General features: G+C 40.3%; 1 protein-coding gene across 1 annotated transcript in view; it reads right to left on the bottom strand.

The window, feature by feature from the left end:
• sbf2 (SET binding factor 2) overlaps window positions 1-22,989 on the bottom strand; it is an 85,584-nt gene that overhangs the window by 39,582 nt on the left and 23,013 nt on the right. Inside the window, exons 3-15 of the mRNA XM_086071014.1 lie at window positions 17,521-17,658; window positions 14,003-14,137; window positions 13,805-13,915; window positions 13,160-13,265; window positions 8,480-8,612; window positions 7,850-7,958; window positions 7,542-7,655; window positions 6,011-6,088; window positions 5,666-5,779; window positions 4,989-5,117; window positions 4,731-4,829; window positions 635-839; window positions 442-551 (exon numbers count right to left, since the gene is read on the bottom strand). Of these exons, the coding sequence (XP_085927140.1) occupies window positions 442-551; window positions 635-839; window positions 4,731-4,829; window positions 4,989-5,117; window positions 5,666-5,779; window positions 6,011-6,088; window positions 7,542-7,655; window positions 7,850-7,958; window positions 8,480-8,612; window positions 13,160-13,265; window positions 13,805-13,915; window positions 14,003-14,137; window positions 17,521-17,658 (1,581 nt within the window). The remainder of the gene's footprint in view (window positions 1-441; window positions 552-634; window positions 840-4,730; window positions 4,830-4,988; window positions 5,118-5,665; window positions 5,780-6,010; window positions 6,089-7,541; window positions 7,656-7,849; window positions 7,959-8,479; window positions 8,613-13,159; window positions 13,266-13,804; window positions 13,916-14,002; window positions 14,138-17,520; window positions 17,659-22,989) is intronic.

Genomic DNA, 22,989 nt, shown 5'->3' with positions numbered 1-22,989 from the left:
TGAAGGAAAATATGAGACAACCTCCACGTCTGTTAAAACCTTAGGATAACAACACACAGGATGGACTAATTGACCTTAATAGTGAAATAATCCGTTTCTCAAGGAAGTAGGCAACAAAACACTACCTGACTGAATAAATACATTAAATTTATGACTGTGATTCTTGAAGTGCAGTATGGTACATGGGCTTCCTCTAGTCTTAGTATGCACCTTTATAATCTTTAAAAAACTGCTGTTTTTCTATATATATTATATAAAAACACTTCTGCGCTAGTATTTTAATATTGGTCATGACGATGATACTTGGAGAGCCAAGTATTTTTGGAGCTGCTACTAGTTGTAAAAAGTGTGAGAAATTCTAATCTGGGAGCCAAATACACAAATACATAATCAATCTTGAATAAAAATAAATAAATAAAATGGAATGATTGTACACTGAACCTTTTCAGTCTCGAGGGTCTTGTTTTCAAAGATGAAGGCTATGCAGCTCCTCACGACCTCAAGCCTGCGAGCACTGTTAAACACAGAGGCAATCTTTCCTACAATGGACACTGTAAAACAGAGAAAATAAATCACTCCAAATCTTAATATTAAGGATGGGTTCTGATATCATGATAGTCATAGGTGTTCATACCGACAGGAGAACCAGCAGGTACAACACATTTCTTTTCTGGCCGTGCTAATGGAGGGGCATTGGTGTGTTTGGCCACACCCTCCTGCAGCAGCTTCTCCACTTGATCGTCACACAACGGGGGGAAGGGTACCTGGTGCACGCGAAGGTGTGAACCCTCGGATGGTCTAGGCACTTTCTGGAATGCCATGTGGGAGTTCGGAGTCTCCTAGCGAAAATACACACACACACGCACACACACGATATATCCGATTATTAAGAGTGTCTGACCAGTGTATTAAAATCAGATAGTGATGCCTTGAGATATAAGTTTCAACAATTAGTTTTAACTTGAAACACTCGTATCTCAAAGCATCTTTCCTAAAATGATATGTGTTTCAAAAAAGAAAATAGTACTATATAATATTGCACTTTATACAAACATACAGTAATGACATAATAAAACAAAATGTAAAGAATTAAGCAGTTTAAACAGCTTTTGCCACAATTATGGTTTGGGGCATTGTGCTGCTCCTTCTGATGTGTTCACCTTGGCCACTAGGTGGCAGTATAATACAGACATACGGATATACACGGAGATGGTCTCGTCAGATATTATCTGGCGGACTCAGTAACAGGGGTTAATTTTCACAAAGAACGCTGGGGTGACGACCGGGGCCTTCCCCCGCTGGGCCTGGGGTTCGGGGGTGTCGGCCGCCCTCCGGTGCCCCCATCTCCCCCTTCTGCCCCCGGTGTTCCGTCCTTCCACACGGCGGGGGGTGGGGTGGGCGCGGCTGCCCTCTCCGCTCCGCTGTCCGGCCCCTCTTCGGCGCCGGTGCCTGGGTGCGGGTGGTCCCCGGGGGCTGGGGGTCGGGGGTTGGGGGGCTGCCGGTTGGTCGGGGTGGGGTCGGGGGGGGGGGGCGGCTTTGTTGGGGGGGGGCGGTGGTGGGGGTTGCGGGGTGGGGGGGTGCTGGGGGTGGGGGGTGTCTGGGGGATTGGGGGCATGGGGGCGGCTGGGGCTGGGTTGGGGTGGGTGGCGGGGGGTGGATGGGGGGCGGGGGGTGGTGGGGGGCGGGGGTTGGGGGCCGGTGGGGTGCCTGGTGGGCCTGCAGTGCCCCGTCCTGCTGCGTTGGGCCGGGGGCGCGGGCCGTGTTGGGGCGGGGGGCGCTCCTGCTCCTGGGTTTGCTCTCCGGCCGGTGGCCCTGGTGGGGCCCGGGGGTCGTCCTTTGGCGCTGCCGCGGCCTGGGGGGCCCTGAGGTGTTGCGCTTGCTCTGTTCCGGCGGGGGTCGACGGCTCCCCTCTTTGGTGGAGATTTTCATGCATGCCAGATCCACCACACCAGCATCTACCGAAACTCAGACACAATCTGTTTCCTCCTCAGGTTATTGAATCGGTGGAGGCTGGTGTCTCGGATCTCACGCGGCTTCGTCTGTCCTTCCTTCCTTTTCTCGGTCTCTCCGTTGGTCTCTTGAGGCCTCCCTGACTTTATGTTTTTTGGATTTGTTGGGGTCTGGATGTTTCTTGGGCTGGGGAGGAGTTCTGGTGGGGGGTGTCTGGTCGGTGCTGGATTTCACCTTCCTTGGTTTTCTTCGGTCCCCTCGGGTCTCCTGGTGTTCGATTTAGGTGAACGGTATGAGATTTTTTTTTCTAATAGGTTTTCTGGTGAGCTAACAAACACACGCACGCACGCACGCACGCACGCACACACACATACTCACCCACACACACAAAAAAAAAAAAAAAGGTATGTATGTATGTATGTATATATGTATATATGTATGTATATATGTGTATATATATATATATATATATTTAAAAAAAAAATAAAAAAAAAAAAAAAAAAAAGAGCAATGATGATGATGACATTTCCGAATGAACAATACTGAGCTCTTAAGAAAAAAAAAGAAAAAAAAAAAGAAAAAAAAAAAAGATATTATCTGACTTTACATTCGAATATCCGTTGTTTTGAGAGCGTTACACTGCCAACACATGCTATTCATTAGCCCATCTATATAATTTACCATTGTTTGCCAGCATTGAGCTAAGCAGACTTTCCTAAAATAAAGCTAGTATGTGGTTGTTTTAAAAACACACCATGTAATTCTCTTTGTTTTATTGTTATTTTTGACAGTAAATTCTAATCGGGAGTGGTGATAAACGGCTTGAAGCCTCTTTTTTTTTTAAGACTTCTTCACTATCTGCCAAACTGCTACTTGTGAAGTGAGTTGAGTTCACTGCTGCCCCGCAACACTTGTATCTCAATATTTGCTTGCAAATCAAAGCTAAATAAATAACCTGAACAACAGCTCGTATATTGAAAACCTCATAAGATAGGTCATTCGTATCTCAAGGAACCACTGTAAAATACACAAGATGCCTAATACTGACGCATTACATGCAGAAGCATTAGGCCCAGGTATTAACTCTTTGACTGCCAGACGTTTTCAGAAAAGGGATGCCGCCAGTGCCAGCCGATTTAAGCATTTTGACTGATTTTCAAGGTCCACAGAAAATGTTCTGTTTGGACTATGGAAACACACGTACTACCAAATGAAAGATTGGACTTTCATCTTTCATCAGAAAAAAAGAGTTTGTTTCTACCTTATTCCGTTCTTTAGTAATCAACAATAGAAAATGGTTAGTTTGACCCAATTTCGCCTGTGTTGGACCAAAATACGGAGAAATCAAGCTTTTAGTGAAACGATATTATTTCATGCATTCTAGTGAATTTGACACTTCTTTTTGTCCATGAATGATGCCACAAACACCTAAATAGTGCTTTACTTCTATAAAACACTACCACCAAGAATGAAAAAGTGTTTTTTGATAGCAAAATACGTTTATTTACATTCAACAGTGTAACAATTTGACAACAATTTGGCAAACTATTTACAAATGTGTGCAACTGTGGTGCTATTTACAAATATGTGGATGTTTCAACGACAGTTTTTCTTTTTGTAACACTCTCCTGCGTGCAAGGAGACGCAACAGCATTTGCACAAGATTGCCTCTTCGCGTGCGCCACTTTCTTGCCGGCCGTTTTTTTCCGGGGAATAGCAAGTATATACTGCAGTGTGTCATCAAGTCTAATATCAGGATCATGCTACGGTTACGTTACGGTGGTGTTACGTCTCGCTTCCCCGTGTCCTTCAGTTGCTATACCGGGTTGGTAGGAGATGTTCTGATCCATTTTATCCACTCCATTCATGGTGGCATCGTAGTCCAGAAACAGTGTCTTCTCCGTGATCAGACTGTACCCGCTCCTCCGATGAATATGCATTGGACTCGGGGTACTCTTCATTGTCCGATCGAATGTCCGCTTGTGCAGCTCCGCGTTTTCCGGCGTTAGCAGCGCTAGCCGGTGAGGCTTTATGACGAGAGAATAACGGCCGCGTATAGCTTCCAACTCCGGCGAGGTTGACCATCATCATCATCATCAATGTGCATTGGTCGATGCTTTTCGACTACTCTCCATCGCCCGATCGAATGTCCGCTTGTGCAGAAGTACCCGGCCGGCTATTGTGCGCGTTTTCCGGCCTTAGCAGCGCTAGCCGCGCTAGCCGCGCGTAGCCGGTGAGGCTTACTACGTGATAGTAACAGGCCAAAGCTTCCAACTTTGGCGTAGAGCTCGTTGTCATCATCATCGTTGACATCAATGCGCTTTTTAGTATTGATTGATGCTTTCCGTCTTTGAAAAAAATGCTCAAGCTGAGCTGCTTGTAACCGGTTGCTTGGTCAAGCCATTGTGGCTTGGATCAGCCATTGTCTCCTCAACACTCTAGCTCCGCCTCACGTCTTCTACTGACGCCCACGGTGGGCGGCCCATCCAACCTTGTGCAAAGAGAGTCATCGCTGCCCTCTAGGGGCCAAAACGAGTCTTTGACTAATCAGATCAGCCTGATTCTTTCAGCACAGCTGCCCAAGGCTTTCCTGCACCCGTTTTTGAAAAAAAAAAAAAAAAAACATAGGGGACGTCTTTTAACGTCCTCGGCGCCCTTCCCTAGGTTTATGCTAAACGTTTTATAACGTTTATGGCAGTCAAAGAGTTAAGAGTTGAAAAAATGTTGGTTAGCATGCAAACACTTTATATTCAATACAACAACAAATGTGCCAGTCTCACATTTCTGTATAGCTGTTCAGAGAGTTCCCTGATGCGCCTCTGCAGCTTCGTGGGGTTGAGATCTTCATCCCTAAATTTCTCAATGTCTAAGGCCACCAACTATAAACACAGAGAGAATAAAACTAAAATAACTGCTAAATTCTCCAGAACATGGCTTGTCCAGTAAAAAACAAAAGACAAAACAACAATATTGTACTCAAGTCAAATATATGTGTACAGTTTTAAGACGTATTTGACTTGAGCATGAGGGGACCTTACCTCATCAAAGAGATCACAAGCTCGGTAAGGCGGACCACGCTCAGAGACAAAACCAGCGAAGGCCATGCCATCCAAGACTTTGGTGAGGAAGTCGTTCTCAATGAGGCCCCGTTGGCCTAGAAAGGCAATCTGGACAATGTCAAAATTAAAGCAGTTGCTCACTACAGCAAACCAGCAAGTTAGTGCAGTTAATAATTAAAGGATATTTTCCATATTATCGTTCAAGCAGTATCTGCAATGTTATAATCAAGTGTAAGCTATTGTGCAAAAGAAATTGCTGTATCTAAAAAAGCATTTAAATTGAAGCTCATTATTTGTTTGATTCTCAGGAAATGAGCTGAGCATGATTATAACACAATCCATGTGGGGTACTTTGATGATGATGACCTGCCCTGGAGTTACAATGGAAACACCTCCGACATAAACAAACAAAATACCTAGTAATATGTTTCATATGGCACATTTTAGGGGAAAAAAAGAAGAAGAGCACTCTGAATTAGTCACATTTTCGGAACACACATTTAACACACACTATCTGTTTACTAATCATTCCTGGAAGAGTAAAATAAAATTGTTCTTCCTGGCAAGCCTTTGTTCAAAATGTTTAATCAAGTGGTGACTAGCAGGAAAACTACGTTTTAGAACATTTTGCACGGAATAGTTACTTGTTATCTTACCTTGTGAAAGTGAATAACGGGTTCGGAATGGATGCGAATGAGCTGCAGGCATGACCTGTAGCCCTGGAAGAGTTGTGCAAACAGCCTGAGAAAGACAGCCCTCACCTCCTTGTCCTGACACACAGTCAGATACACATACACAACGCATCAAAAAGCTATGAAGCAACACCACAATGACTATAAATTAATCAGCAGGTTTAGATAAGTTAGTTGTTGTTGAACCGTTTATTTTGACCCTTTTGGGATAAGAGGCCTTTTGTTGAAAGAAGTAGTATCCTCCTCATGGGGGAGGAAGACATCAAACTATGGATAAAGGGAAGGCATGTGACAGTGATGCTGACTTACCAACAATTTGAGGTTGGAGGGTGCGGTGCGAGACGGAGGGAATGCATTGTCTGCAATCTCCAGATCAGGATGCAATACCTAGAAGAGGCAGACCTCACGCATGACGACTTTCCAGTTCAATTGTGAGATCGACTAAATAGGGCTGGGCAATTAGACAAAATGTAATTGTGATTCTGATTTTAGCTTCTCTCGAGCTTTAAACCTTATAATCAAAGAAAAACGGCAGGGTGTGTGTGCAAGTTCCCATGTTGTAAAAGTACACTGATATACTATATGAAATACTCTTTATGAAGACGTTTTTAGAATCAATTATTTCATCAATTTATCAAATACAATTTTATTTTACATTTAAGTGTATTACAAAACAGTTTCTTCCCCAAGTATTGTTTATTGAGCAAATATTGTTATTTGGTCATGTTTAGTGATAACTATACAACAGTTACGCAATATGACACGAGAGGGATTCACATTGTACTGACCCAACCTTTTTGAAACTGATTCAGTTACTGGTTCGTTCGGTCATTGTTTTCCATATTAAAAGCAGATATTTGCAAACGTCTTATTTTCGCTAAACACAAAAGATAATCAATCAGCTTTCATGAAGGACTACAGACATCAGAGAGTAATTTCTGTTGAGAGGCAGAAATCTGCGGATTTGGACAATGTTTAAAAGTCAAACAGCTCTTAAGGCTCTAAGTTCTAAACAATCACTTGATTATTAAAATAGTTGTCTATGAACTTTATAATTGATTAGGTATAGACTATCGATTCATTTTGACACCTCTACCTGAATGCACCATGTTACGTGGCAGCAAGAGTGTGATGTTATGCGATTCTGCCCTATTGAGCATGCTTCAAACAGTTTAATGAAGCTGAACACACAACAAAAATACTTATTGTACACACGTCGTATAATTGAAAATAAAAACAGATCAATAAAATAAAATAAATACGATAAAGATAGGGAGATGTTTATTCATGGTTTGAATGTTTTCAAAGATGCAATGCAGCAAAGGTGTTGATGAGGCAGACCGAAAATGCAAGAACCTTGATTTCACATGACATTCACAAGGCCATTTTGCCCTTGCCAAAAATAATAGAATGTCCAAGAATAGAGTGTTCCACGTGCAGGGCATGGCATTTTTGTCATTGAGTTTTTGCAAGTAATAATTACAACATTTTGAAATAAAATTTTCTATATTTATCAATCGTGATTTCAACATCAATCAAAAATAATCGTGGTAGTTTACTTTTCCCCCATAATCGCCCAGCCCTAAGACTAAACACATTTGGCGTATATGAGCCATCAACTGTTAATTCCCAGTCATTGTTTATTAAGGGTAATGCCACCATGTTTAACAACAGTTTTGTGAGTAAGTGTGCACAGTCCTGAGAGACCAAAACACAGTGAAAGTAAACTTAAATGCTGAAAGGCATTTTTACATTTAGGGATAGGCCATTTGTTTTGATTCTAATGTTATGGTTATGCATAGAAAAATGGATGAAGATGTATTGGCATGCACATGCTTACCAGTGACAAGGCCGCCTGTGTTTGGCTGAGCAGAGGTTCAGGAAGTAGAGACAAGTGAATGCACTCTGGGATTTTTATAGTGCCTCCATCCAGGTCCGCGATGATGACATCCAACTGGTGACAAATGAAATACTGACATATTAGGTGGTTTTATTGCACCTGGAGAGAAGACGCAAGAAGCAACACGAGGCATAGGCAAACACATCTAAACCATAAACTCTCTACTAAAGTGCTTGTGAAACTGTAAACATTGCATCATCACATTTTAAAAACAATTTACAGGTTAGGAGATTTCATTCTGTACTCACCAGATCCTGGATTTCACTCTGAAACATGGAGTGCACGCCGATGATAAAGGGTGTCGGTGAGCTGAGCACCTCCAGTAGGCGTGAAGGCAGGATAGGGATGTAGGGATAACTACAGGTATAATATATTCGTACAAAAATATACATTGTATTTCAAGCAAGACCAATAAAAAGGAACAAAAAAAAATGTATCTGAATGATTGCGCATCACAAAGCACTTTCCCAGCAGGGAAATGTGTTTCGTTGAAAGGCCAAATGAGTAAACTCATGAGAAACTGCACGTAGCACACAATGTGCAAATATTGTGTAATAGCATCCTCATAATGACTGGGCTATCATCATTTACTGGGAACTTTGGCAAAATTAAACATTTATGTACATTTTCATGAGCTAAAAAACTGATTAAAATTATAGCAGGGGTTGGCAGGTATGGGTGCTTGCACCCATTGGGAGTACAAAAATTAAGAAAAGTAATTGTACGCGCGTGGTAGGACTTAAAAAAAAAAAAGGGAGAAAAAGATGGAAATAAATCAAGATTCAACAGCAGGATAATACAATTGTTAAAATGTTATTATATAGTGCTGATTGTGCAACTGAAGGAACACAATAAAAAATAAAATTAAATTCACTCACCTGTATTTGAGGGGAAACATGAGGGCTTCCAAAGCGCGACACGCCTCTCCAAGCCTCTGGTAACTCGTGGAGTGGAACAAAACTTTGTGCTCAGTCAGAATAGCACAAAACAGGCTTAAAACATGTTGAATACCTGGAACAGGGAAACAATAAAAGAAAACAAAGAGGCTACAATTAATGAGGTGCTCGTAGGAAGGAATGTTGAAGGTAATGGCCGCATTGTTCCAAATTAGTTATCTAACAAAATCGGCTACTTGTGTGATTTTACAACTTCAGGAACATAGAAAACAGGAACAATTAACGGTATCAAGGTAAAAATAGACAACATTCAACAAATAATCACAGTGCCACTAATGGGTTTAAGTCTTTGGGTAACTCATGTACTAGTTTAAAGTAGCACTAAGGAACTTTTCAACCTTAATAAAATATTTTCATAACAGAACATGGACTTAAAACCAGTTGAATGGTAGCTTTACCATGTCCTGAGGAGGTCTGTATCATTTTTATTGGAACTAAGCAACTTTAAGGAAGATGGTAGGAACACTGCCATACAAAAAACTACAAATGTGCTGAATGCTTTATGGCATACGTCACTTCCCCCTTTCCCTATTTGTTACAAAGACGGAAGTCAATTTGAATGTTGACGCACGATAGCTGCAAAACAACGGAAAAGTTTTGTCTGAGGACACAAAAAAGAAAAAGGGAAGCTACTTGCATAAAAGTCAAAGATTTCACTCGCAGGCGTGAGCTCAAAAACGACAATGCGCTTGTCCTCACGGGAAATGTGGTCTTCCTTCAGACAGAACAATACCTCCAAACTCTCCAACATAAATTATAAATAACCGTTCTAATACCAACATGACAATCAGAAAGATTATTAAAAGTTTACAGTTCCTGTTATTGTTTCCTATCAAGCATCTGACAGATCAATCCATCACACATGGGAATGAAAAAACAGAGAGGAACACTAGCAGACATGTCTGACCCACTGGGGTGCTGGGGCTGGATGTTTGGCACCCCAGAGTGCAGCTACAATCTGATAAACCAAAAAATTCGAACAATTTAAAATGTTGAAGATGAGCAAACTGGTCCTTCTGAGTAGATTTGTAATACACTAAAACACATACTGTACATAATGGTCTACAGTACATGGCAAACTCTCCTTACACGGATGAGGCCCCATCTTAATGTCCGACCCAGGTGTTTACTCATCTTATGAAAACAGTGACACATTTCCGAGCCTTAAATAACGAGAGACAGCAGCAGTCCCTGATAACAGCGGAGACAAAGGCAACAAACAAACAAACAGCAACACTCTTGATGGCCGGTTTTATCTCACTCAGGGGGCTCAGGGGGGCTGTACTTCCTCCACAGTGTGACATGTTTAACACACATTCCTCTCCACTGACTTCATTGACCTGTGCGCACCGAAAGATGTGGCGAGCCGCCAGCCTGTACGTCTTTTTCTATGATCCTTATTTGGGCAGGAGGGCGGACAAATTAGTGGAAATGCTACATTGGTTCTCTTTGCGGATCAGATGCCAACAAATTACTGACAGCACCGAAGAGGAATCTGAGAAATGATTAACACAAGTCATACTGGACACGCTTTGCAGATAACAATCAAAAATAAATACTGTACGTGAGCAGCCAATCAAAGAGGGATTAGGGACTCAGGCACAGTTATAAACCATCACTTGTTGCTACAACAGCAGCATAAGCAGCAGATGGATATACTCTCCAGACATACAGGTACTTTAGTTCTTGCCTGTTAAAAAACTGACAGTAAATGTCAGAGGATGGAAAAACAGCTCCTTTTTGGACAGCATGTTTTCATTACAATTTTGCAGGATGTTTGTAATTGAGTAGGGAAGGGTATGTTTGGAGGTTAACTTAGAACATTTGGGGGGGTATGATCTAATTTAGGATACCTGAATTGCTTTGTGGCCCACATTGTTTATGATATTGTTAAGGATACTGTACAATACATATAAAGACAACATGTCAATTGCACGCTCCCTCAAAACTCAGGATAAAAAAACAAACAGTATCTTGATAAGCTACATCTGTGAGGTGGATGAATTATCTCGGAAAACAAGTGCTCGATAACACATGACTTATAGTGGCCTGTTTGTCATCAAGGCCTGCAGCACACCAAGCAACACATTGCAAGCAGTAAATCAGACTCATTTCCAATGAGGGTTTGCCCCCGCCAAGGATGTCCTTTGTCACAAATCTTGTTCATTGCCAGATCAGAATTTATACGTGCAGCCGTGCCGTTGAGGGGGTCCTATTTGATGACCTCAGCATTACATCTCTGCTTTTTGCAGATGATGCGATTCTGATGTATTCATCACACCATGATTTTCAACTCTCGATAGAGCAGTTTCCAGCTGTATGTGAAGCGGTTGGGATGAGAATCAGCGTCTCCAAATCTGAGGCCATGGTCCTCAGTCGAAAAACGATGGGGGGCCTTCTCCGGTTCGGGGAGGAGACCGATCCCAATGACTAAAAGAACAAGCTTGCGAATGCAAGTAATCAAGTAATCAAATGAGTTCCTTCCTCAGGGTACCCAGGTTCTCCCATAAGGTGGGTGTCAGTGAGCGGCGAATGCTTGCAAGTCACAAATTTTGGATTTGCCATATTTTCTGACAAATCTTAAGGAAAATCAGGGGGTGGCTTCTGTGGGAGTCGCTTCTGTCACTCACGATATTTAGCGTCTTTTAGCAATGCTTAGAGACAACATGCATTTGTGAAAGACAGATGGTATATAACAATTAAGGTGGTATTTCTCTTTGTACATTGTACCCCCTGGCATGATGGTCAAAGTGGACAATGGGTGCGGATATCTTACTCAGCGGAAAATGTTACGCACAAATAGGTCGACAATCAACATACATTGGAACCATGGTCACATGGTCTCTCTAGCACTGGCGAATAAACATGACAATTAAATATGACAGTTTAAAAATGCTTACAACTGCTTTGCAAACACTTGCCACTGCTAACGAAACAATGGATTTGACAAGATTATTATTATTTTTTCAAACATGTCTGCAACCTTTTACGAACCCTGACAAAACCCAAAGCTCGCTATGTTCGAAAGCATTTGCCGCTCGGTGAGATACAGGCTTTAGAGTTACGGTGAAATGCTCGGTCGTCCGGGAGGGACTCCGAGTCGAACCGCTTCTCCTACCCATTGAGAGGAGCCAGGTGAGGTTGCTCAGGCATCTGATTAGGATTGATGGTAAGGTGTTCTAGGGTCCCAGGGACGATCCAGGACACGCTGGAGAGATTATGTCTCATTCCAACAGAAGAATGGATGAAGTAGCTGAGGAGAGGGAAGTCTAAGCTTCCCTGATGAAGCTGCTGACCCTGCGACCTGATCCAGGATAAGCAGCAGTAACTGAATGGATGGATGGATGAATGGATGAGCACACACAAATGTGCTCAAGTGCGGATGAGTGCAGTACAGTCAGAGTGCGGGCCAGTGGGGGACAGGGAGGGAAGTGTAACTGCGTAGAGGCAGAGTATACTAGAACTGGTTCAGTGTGACCGCCCTAATTCTTACCTTGAATGACCTGAATTTACCTTAAAGCAAATTAAACATGAATAGGGCAGCACTGGGCTCTTTTGGAGCATGGATCTTTTCATGACATTAAGAGCAATGAATCTCCACCTTTCCAACACATGCAAGTACCAAAATCTGCTTTATAAAGACCAAAATAATTGTTTGCAGATAAATGAAAACATATGTGTAAAGACTGAAATGGTTGGCTTTTGTGTCAAAACAGTTTTGTTTTCTTTATGCAGATTGGCTACAAACATATGACTTCCACATGACCTTGTGTATCGTGTAAGTACCCCCCATGCGCACTCACAAAATCAAATTAAATCTGTTTTCAAGCACATTCTTGTCCCCAAATGAGGCTAGACGAGGGCCAATTTTCCATTGTAAATCAGATTTTGTAATTAATTCACCCCAAGATCACAGATACTAGTCGGCTTACTTCAAAAGTGAGGTCAAAGTCTAAAAATACAACATACATCACCTACATGAGTGGCCTATGTGGAATAGTAATATTGTGATGGATAAACATCCTAAAAGCTGCACGAGTCACAGTGAACTCGGCACGTACTGTACTGGTCATACAAATGGCTTACGCAAAGGTTAATTATATTGTGCAAATGGCGCAACGTGAGCCCAACAAAATGCATCAAATCTTCATCATGTGCTTGTTCTAGCTTCAAGCAAATTGCAGAATGACTAATGGGAGGTCAAAACCTCATAATCTTGCCTCAGACTCTTACAATACAATAAATCCAAACGTCTCCTGACTCTAAGATCTGCACTTGTGATTTAGCCAAAAGAATTGGGGCTCTAAAATCTGATACGATTGACTTCACTTATACCACGTCATGTCAACGATATTAAGTTAAATCAGCTAAGATGGAAATTTTATTAATACTTTAAAATATTATTTTAAGAGATTGAGAGCACCCCCCACCCCCCAAATGCAACATTCCACGCAATCTAAACTAAGAAGGAATTTTTGGTATATGCATTTAATGATACACCATACTTACACCATTACTGAAAAACATGACTAAATGAGAAATAAATTATGAAGGCTTCTTGTCAAAAGATTTTCTAATTGATCACTCAGTGTTGGAACACACCTAGCTGCTGAAAGAGCAGAGCAACACTCTTGCATGTGACAGGCAATGTGTCATTCAGAGGCGTCTGGATTAGCTGCCGGTCTCCTGCTCCCAGGCTAAACAGCTTCTGTCAGGTAAAAACAAGGCAACAACGGTCAGAAAACATTGGAGTTTGACACCCAATCATTTAACGGTACAGCAAAGTGAGCTTTCTAGTCAGGACTGTTTGAGCACACAGCTTCAACCAAAATGTCAATAATGAAGATGCAAAAAAAATTATTTCAATGATGTACTGTCTTCATGAAGTGTGCAACACAGATGGCTTGTTGTAAAAAAAAAAAAAAATGCTGATGCAACAGTCATCGTAGCTTGCAGGACACACACGTTTTAAAATGCAGCAACAAAAGTGAAATTTTACATCTAAAGAAAATCTAGCTTTTTCATTCATACAATTTCAAAGTCAGAAAGGTTGGAGTAATGTGTCTGTGACATTTTGAAGCTGGGACAAAAAGAGCACATTCACTATTTTGACCTTGGACTTTGGTTACATTGGTGTTAATGCTGGTAGTGAGTCACTGTTTGTAAATTTTCATCAGTAAGCCATGGCCAACTCAAAGATAAACAATCAAAATCAATACAAAATACTATAGTTTAAACAAGACATACCTGAGATCCCCCAGCCACAGGAACCTGGAATATAAACAGATTGGCCACCAAACCCTCTAAAGGGATAGTAAGGCTATCAATGTGCACGGTGTAGATCAGTCCCAAACAACCCTAGTAGGACAACACATACAGAGACATAAAAAAATGAAAGTTTTCCGAACAAGACAGAATCAAATCAACCACATTGTGCCTTGTTACCCTGAATATTTCTGGATGATCCAATCTGGAAACGAGAATGAGGCTTTTTGGTGCAAACACTTCAGCTGGCTGGATCAAGCAATCCTCTTCCACCTCTTCATCTTCATCCTCATCAACCTCAATACTTTTAGATCCCTGGGATGTTTAAAAATAAAAGTTATTTTAATCAAATACGTTACTTTTGACTTTAAAACAAAGAACTGGAACATGCCAACACAATTTAAAATTTAAACATTGAAATGCTCTTCAAATTGAGAACAACACACCAAGCAATTTGAAAATTGTATTGTAAATTTCGGAGAAACATTTGGTCCTTTACTAATTTAAAGCAAAAGAAGCATGAATTTTTATTTCCCTGGTAGTTCTGTGGTCATTTTATTGATGGCTAAAATGAGGCAGAAAACATACATCTTTTGGTGGAAGTATTACAACATACATTAGACAAGCCAAGATCCTGGCTGGCTAAGGGGATTTTTACTACTGATTTATAAATTATATTCTATTAAAAGATTGAACACTTGGAGAATACAACAAGATTAATTATGGGTCCCACTAACACAGAAACATGCAAATCTACAGAAATATTAGTGGACTAGAAGATGCTAACCATTGCACAATATTTGAACTTAACTTGCATCATATTGGCAAAAACGACTACCAAATTGTGATTAATGAATTTAGAAATAATCATGACTTAAATGTCAGCTGTGATAAAACATTTTTTAACATGCTCAATGAACAAGTAATCTTTACTGGATCCTCAGCCAAGAGTGCTCATTCTTGACTAAAGCCCTTATCAAAATCTAGTATATTTCTTCACCCAGTGAAAACATGCCAGAAGAGTTTGAAAATATCTCATCCAGACGGGGGATCCCATTTCAACATTATTTTTAGGATTTGGTTCAATTATTAGACGCAAAACATTCCTCTGCCACCTGTCTGGACTCTCGGAAATCTGATTAGTCAGATAAGGATTCATTTAGAGTAAAGACTGTTCAAACAATGTCACGTTTCAAGAAGATCTTCAGTGCCTTACGTAGAACTGAGGAATGTGTGTTTGTTTTGCTGGAGTATGATGTCTTGACAAGGCCAAATATAGCCTTGGCTCCTTATCAGGCTGAAGGAAAGGTGTAAGGTATAATACAGTTGCATTTAATTTACAGTCAAGTGGCTGGATAAGAGAACAATTCAAGTAGATAAAAATGTAATGGGTAATCAAATCTGCTTAGGGAAATAAGACCATTCAGTGTAGCTTTTATTGGTAGGCTGTGTTTATTTTAAGAAACTTCCTGCTTCTGGTGTGGAACATTGGTGGAATTTACAGCCTACTTGCCAGTCCCGTGACTTTCCTTAAAAGATTAGAAGGTGGGACCTTGACACAGAGAAGGAACTGACATTTAAGTGGAGTTTTTAGGGATTGCATCAGCGCAGCAGCTACAAAACAAAATGAGGCAAATGTTTGTAAATAAATTACTGCATAGTACATAAATAAAGCACCCATTATTTGAGTCAGGCCTAAGAGTGTATACTACTGAGGCACAAATAACTGAAAAAAGATGATCCTGATGATGGCCTGCAGTTGAAAAATTTTAACAGCTAGCGACAAACAACAGCGGACGTCATTTGGCTCCTCTGCAAAACAACAGGGCTATTTTTGGTTATTTTCTGTCTTTGATGTGGTAATTTGCCCAATGTGTTGTTGTTTTTTTAAACCACTGGGGAAATGTAACTTGGTTGTACAACAAGAGGGATGGTCAATAATAATGGTCTGATTCACACAAGGCAATTTATTTGCGAGGTTAAAAAGGAAAGATCATTAACGATTGTTTATTTGGAAGATTCCTCTGTAGTGACTTGCCCACTTTATGAGACTTGACACCTACTCCTTGTATGAGATCGCAAAAATCACCTAAACAATGATTCGCTGATCAAACTGGAATGTGATTGACGACTGCCGTGCACATGTTAAAGGATGTAAAGTCACAATGGGCAGAATGACAGGAGCCATTGGAGGCTTCTCGCAAAGGCCAACACAGTGAAACAATTACTTTGGTATTCTGTGGGCTTTTTGGCACGGAGAGAATTCAACAAGGTCATTCATAATCATACACCAAATCAAGCCCAATCGAATATGTTGTGATCAATGATAGATGGTGATGTCGACTTTCATGCATGAGTGAATCCAAAAGCCGATTTGAGCATTCCTTTGTTTTGACCTTATTCTGGACAATGTCACGCATGTGTGTTCCTCCAAGTAAAAACAAAGTGCCAAAGAAAAAACAAAACAAAAAAAACTAAATGATAATCCAAAAATGGAAAACAGAAAATTAGATCAATCTCATTGCTCAACCCAAATACCCTTTGATGGCTTATAAGCATTATGATGGCGACATACCAAACTGAAGGTACTTCACACTCATCGTCAGTGTTCAACAACATTAATTTTACTATTGTGGCAATATATTACAGAGTGATGAGCTTGAGATTTAAGATTTCATTAGATCAGGATTAATGAGGCCCGTGCGCAGCAGTTCAGGAGTAAGCAGGGGGTGTTCATAGTTTATCAGGATCTTCTTGTGTGTGCATCACACAAGCTGATATACCCTTAGGTCCAGAAGTATTTGGACTACAATAGTGATGATATCAACTAATACATTTGAAGTCCAATGAGATCTCAATGCAAGTGAAGGCGGACAGCATGAGGTTGAGAAAACAACCACAAATCTATAGTAAAGCATGAACTTCAAAAGTTTGGACCATTATTAAAAAGCTCAAGACCATCAAAAGAACCGGATGATTATGGAAGATGATTATGAATAGTGTAAATTAAACAAAGGCCAACTTGTATCGGAATGATTGGAAGAGAGAGAAAGTAGGAGAAGGGAATGAACAACTCATGATCCAAAGCATACCACACCATGTGTCAAACATGGTGGATCCAGTGTTATGGTGTGGACATGTATGGCTTCAAACAGAACAGAATAACATGATAAAAGGTCAATGACTGCCACCGACTTGAACTGAAAACAAAGATAAAAACTTGCTTTGTTTTGGGATGGGCCTCCAGAATATACTCCAAAAGGTTTATTACTATCATTATTTTTATTTACCTGAAATATTTTGTGCCTGTCGGTGAGGAGGATAAATCGAGTGGAAAAAGTTGTAGACAGAGAGAGACAGACTTGGAACCAAACCTACATCAATGAATTTTTAGAAAAGATGTTTCAACAGGTATGTATGAAATCTTGGTTCAGTTGTCATTGAGTAATTAATCAAAATATAATGGATAGCCTGCCAGCTAACTAGATAGCACGTCTCCCATTCAAACATCAGCGCTAGAGAAGAAAGACATTTACCGTTTTCTAATTTGCTTTTCCTAAGTCAGATGACACGGTAAATTTTGTTTACTAGTGGTGCATTCAGAGTGCCGGACGCATGTGTGACATCATGGTGAAAAGGTTGATAGGTATGCCATTAAAGGTATACAACGAAAAAGGTTTATAGGTATGCAATCTTACCTGCAGATTGACCTCCGCCTCGTAAAAAGTGAGGCAGGAGCAGTAGTGTCTGTCTGATTCAATATCCGTCAGCACGACAGTGAAGAAGGTGGGTGCTTTTCTTTCTCTGGACAGCTTCCAACCTCCTGGCTGGCAGAACTGTAAAAGGAATAGATGCTATGACATGTGAAATGTTGTACACATTAAGTTAAATAACAGCAGCAACACATATCTGTATTACATACGAAACAGTTTGCAAAACTATAGGCTAATTGCTCTTGCTAGCGTTGTCTGAAAAGTGTTTGAGATTATTTTGTGCACTAGACTGGAAATGTTTGTGTTAACAAGTGATAATCAATTTGGCTTTAAGAAAAAGCATGGCACAGACGTGTGCATTTATGCTCTAAAAGAAATTGTAGGATAATATCTCAGTTACTGAGTACTTGAGTTTGTCTGTGCTTTATTGATGCTACAAAGGCTTTGGACAAAGTAAACTCAACTTTAATGCTTTGTTTTGAATGGCTTATTAAATGTATTTTTTAGCTATAGTTCAGTGCATAATAAAAAATACAGTAAATTTAATTTAATCAAATGGCATATACGCATACAAATCAGTACAGATAGAATTAACATACAGGGGCGCAAAAACGTGCAACAGTACTGATCACCTTCTAGATCAGAAATGGGGGATTCATTTTTCAAAAAGGCAACATGAGAAAGTGGAACACTTGTCGAGGGCCAAGCCAACATGCCAACCTCAACTTTGTCTCTTATTTTTAACTCTTTGAGCGCCGTTTGGCATAGTCACTGATGGTGTACACTTGCCTGACTTGTGTGTAGGCAGCGTAGGTTCTGTTCACACTCTGCGACGGTGTGCATGTGAGTATAAATGAAAAAAAAAGAAATATCTACTACTCCATGTCACGCTACTGGATGCACATGGATGAGACCAAATAAAGCATAAATAAAGGCTTGTAGGAATCCACAAACTCATAAAGTGCACTAACAAGTACAGTAAGATGAACATTTGCATTGTAAAAAAAACAATGAATACACAACTGAGCACTGCATACAGCACAGTCTTGTACAATCTGGTTCTCATGCAATTAATTATCCTGCATACCTTCTTTTGAGACTTTCTGTTCATTTGCATCAGATTTATATAGCGCTTTTCTGGACATTCAAAGTCGCTTCACAATTGATACATTATTCATGCACGCACATATTCACACTCTGGTGGCGGCAAACTACCGGTATGCAGCCACAGCTGCCCTGGGGCAGACTGACGGAAGCGTAGCTGCCAGTGTGTGCCTACGGGCTCCTCTGATCACCACCAAACATTCGCACCATCCACACACCAGTGTGAGTGTCTGTCTTTAATATGAGTCTCTTTTAATACAATTTTATCATTTTGCCCTCAGAAGGATTATAATCCCATCCTCATTGAGAGACTTAGCTCTAAAATATGATCTGGAATTGATCTTTCATTTTCCACACACAGAAGACAAATCATGGGTTTTACAACTGTCATTAGAGTCATTTGCAAACAATGGAACTCGGCGAGACTTTAAAATGGCGTTAGAGCAATTTTAATTCTAAAAAAGTACACTATATAGTACCGATCCATTTACACAGATATGATATGCCCTGAGACACCACATCAAGTAACCTCTGTTGGCTGGACAAACTTTGAAGGCTGGACAAACTTTGAAGACGTAATAGAGAAGTGGTGCCAAAATATGGGAGGCAGACAAGCATTTGGCGTAAAGTGTTTGTGTCTGCTCTTGTTGTGTTTTTGCTAGAGGCTCAACTGGCCTGGCTCTGAAACTGTGTTTAGACTGCTCCCTGGAAAAAGCTAGACTGCAAGTAAAAGATACAGTGGATTGATTCGTTTGAGCGAGTGAGTGAGTGCCTTAAAAGCTTGTAAAATTTTGAGTTGGATGAAAGTTTCAGGAAAAATATTTGTCAAAAAGTGTGACGTTGTCTCAAGTGGGCCATCGGAGTGCCTCACATGACCTAATTTCAGCCAGCATCAAATGATGAGCTCAACCTGTTTTTTTTTGTTTGCCTTTTCCATTTTTCAATAATAAAGGAAGGTTATAAGAAAAGAAAATGAGAAGAGGCTAAAGTAGTTACCGATGACTTGTCCAGCATTACAGAACATTTCGGTGCCAAAACTGTCATATGTTCAGTGCTAGATTTGTGGGGTTCTGGTTAGTGTGTTGGTTGTCTGCTGTGGCATATCACCCAGCCCTACTAAGCACATTGTTTAAAAACACATTTACGGTATTTCATCTTTATATTGACCAGTTTATTTGACTTTTTCATCGTTATTAAAAGGTCAAATGTTATATTTGAAAATAAAACTACCTAAAAATAAAAAATAAAATCCCTGAGTTATTAATTTGAATAGTAGACTAAATACATCAATACAAATCAATTTATCTCAAATACTTTTACCGTGACACCCCGAGTAGTAGCCTTTGCCACTTGTGTTACAGTTAATGTTAAAAAATTAAATGGTGGCAGCAATGGCCAAGCAGTTAGGATTGTCACCCGCCTCCTTGGAGACTCCGGTTCAAGACCATCCCTAGACATATGGCTGCGTGTGCTTGAACAAGACAACGATACACCAAACTGCTCCCCCGGTCTCTCAAGCAGCCCCCTACTCCAGTGGGTGCCACAAACAATGTGTGTTCACTGCGATGGGTCAAATGCAGAGGTCAAATTTTGTGTACAAGACAAAAGAAATGATTATTTCATTTTAATTTAATTTCATTTCATGAAATGTGTAAGGTACATTAGTGAAACATCGGTTCGTTATCCTCCTCATTCAAATTAAGTGCTTTATTGCTTGATTGATTTTATGTAAAAAAAGAAAAACAAAGTCAAGCTAAAGGTTTTATGATAGTGACAGCAAGGACTCTGGAACAAGTACGTAGTTAGAAATATAATTGATCTCAGAATTTTATTTTTTTATTGAAAGTGGACAAAATCTTATTTCCACCAGTACCCACATGATCCCGAGGTTCTGTCTACCCTATCAATGAATACACTTGTATTCCCCCAAATCTTAACGATAGTAGGCATTTTGTACAATTCTATGCTTCCAAATTTGAGCTGTTTGGGGAAGATCTTGGGAGGAGTTTAGTGCAGAAGTTCTGGTCATGTCAAATCAAGACAACAGAGAATGTTGTGGGACAAAGGAAAAAGTGAGCGCAGAAGAGCATGCAAAAAGGAAGGAACGGGAAAGGGAGCGGAAATTGCTGGGGAGAAAGCAAGCGAGCTTCTTCAACGTGAAGGTTTTGACCAGGAAGCCACCAGATACAATGGCTTACAGGAAATCTGTTTAACCTGCATTGTGGTGCTGTGAGGGTAGGTGTGTGAGCACGCGCACATTCGCGCCAAAAACGACCCAAGGATGACAACAGTGACCTAAAATATTCCAACTATGCCATTCATTGGTGTCAAAAAAGAGAGACCAACACTGCGCAGACCACATACCTCGGACGATCACAGTTGATATAACATCCTGTGTGCGTGAGTGTTTATGTCTGTAAGTGTATGGACATGTAAGACAAAGACACACTCATTTATTTACACATGGATAGAGGCTTAGATGGAGGCGGGAGCACGTTCAAACAATTTCAGTCTAAATGACAAAACCACATACGTCTTTTCAAGTATTACGTTTATCGATAGCTAAAGCCAGACAATGGCAATCCTTTTACGGAGGGAAAATGTAAGGGACACACACACAGCTGCTGCTGGACAGAAATACAATTCCGGCGGGTCAGTGAGACAGAGAGAGTCATGTGCCGTCAAGCCATAGAATATACTATATACGGTAGGCTACACATCGTGACTGTTTTACAATAGTACTTTTGACTATATATATATATATATATATATATAATTTTACATGTATCAGTAAATAGCTATTGCGACGCTTGCTATAAAAATATACGAGCAGCCAGTGACTCGACTTGCCGGCCTATTCAATTGAATGGGAGCTTGTCCACATTAAGCTCATGATTATAGCATTTGTCCTATTTCTGTAGCAACCTGTGTGTTCCTTGAATGACACTCATATCCTTGGATGGATTAACAAAAAGTGATAAGATGCAAAGCATTGTATGGGGGTTCTCAAAACGCGATCCAGGCTGGCACAGTTCACATTGCTGTGAGTCCACACATATTACATCGCCTAATGTGCGGAGTGCGGACGTGAGTGGCCAACTGTTATCAGAAGCTTCGTGCACGGTGTAGCGGGACTTGGCACTAAAGCAACGTAATGAGTCAAGCCACAATGCTGTTCTCAGGGAGAAAAAATATATTTATTTTTTATAAAATGTTTTTCCACTGTTTTGTATCAAAATGCAAAATAGTCACGGTCTGTGTCTACTATTTTATTGAGTTGTCCACTAAATAATCCATTTAAATAAAAAAAATTGGCTATTTAGGATAAATAATGTAATTAATTAATTAATTAATTAATTAATTAATTGCCAAGCCTGTAACTACTTTTACACTTGACATTTTCTTCATTGCAACATTTTTGCCCAGCTTGTCTGCAAAATTCAGGTTTGTATTTGTAAGCTATTGTAATGAAGAACAGATCACCATTCGATAGAGGCATTGCATCGTTTTGGATTTGAGATCAGTTTAGCTTTTAAGTTGGAGATAAAAAAAAATTTGGTGGTGAATCTCAGCTCATCACGTTGATTATGAGGGAGAGAATTTCCAACATGTTGGAAGCCATACAAGTTTAGGTACAGAGTGTCACGGTAGAGGGAAAAACTAATCAGAAAACAAAAAATATATATTTTAAAATAACAGTGAATTTTTTTATTTATTAATATGCTAATCCACAGGTGACCGGGTGCCAAATTGTGAATATATCTGTAAAGAAAAAACATGATTTTGCCCTTTCTCAGTCTTGATTTTGCTGTTATATAGTTGTAGTCGTCACAAAAGCAACGCATTATCATCAAAATCGAAATCAAAAAGTTATTGACATTATTTGCATGCAAAAACTCATTTTCTCCGCTTTCTAGTTAAAAAACATGTTTTTGGTGGAACCAGCCCATGCTCTACTTGAAAACGGAAAGCGCTAGTGGTGGAAAAAACACTCCACTTTTTCTAGCGCTATATGGACTGCAGTCTAGTTCAGTGCTTATATTGTCAAAGAACACAATATTCTGTGGGTCTTAAACGATCAGTCAAAATGTTCCAAAATTGCTGGTAACATGGGGAACATTGAAAACGGCTGGCAGTGAATGAGTTAAAAACAGACACATGATAGTTAAAGTAAATCAGGCCGCTATGATCCTAAGGCAATAAAACAAATGCACATCTGGAAGCCCACCAGCATAAGCAAGGACTGATCGGTTGCCTTTTCAGAGAAGTAGAGATTAAGTGCTTTGCCCAGGGGTACATCTGATGTCTCATTTACAACTCTACCCACCTAATGCTGGGAAATTTATTAGG

This window comes from Leptonotus elevatus, chromosome 3 (assembly GCF_054856555.1).
Source record: "Leptonotus elevatus isolate MCC_2025b chromosome 3, RoL_Lele_1.0, whole genome shotgun sequence".
NCBI lineage: Eukaryota > Metazoa > Chordata > Actinopteri > Syngnathiformes > Syngnathidae > Leptonotus > Leptonotus elevatus.
The sequence above is the reverse complement of the archived record's forward strand: the minus strand, read 5'-3'. Positions and strand labels throughout refer to the sequence as shown.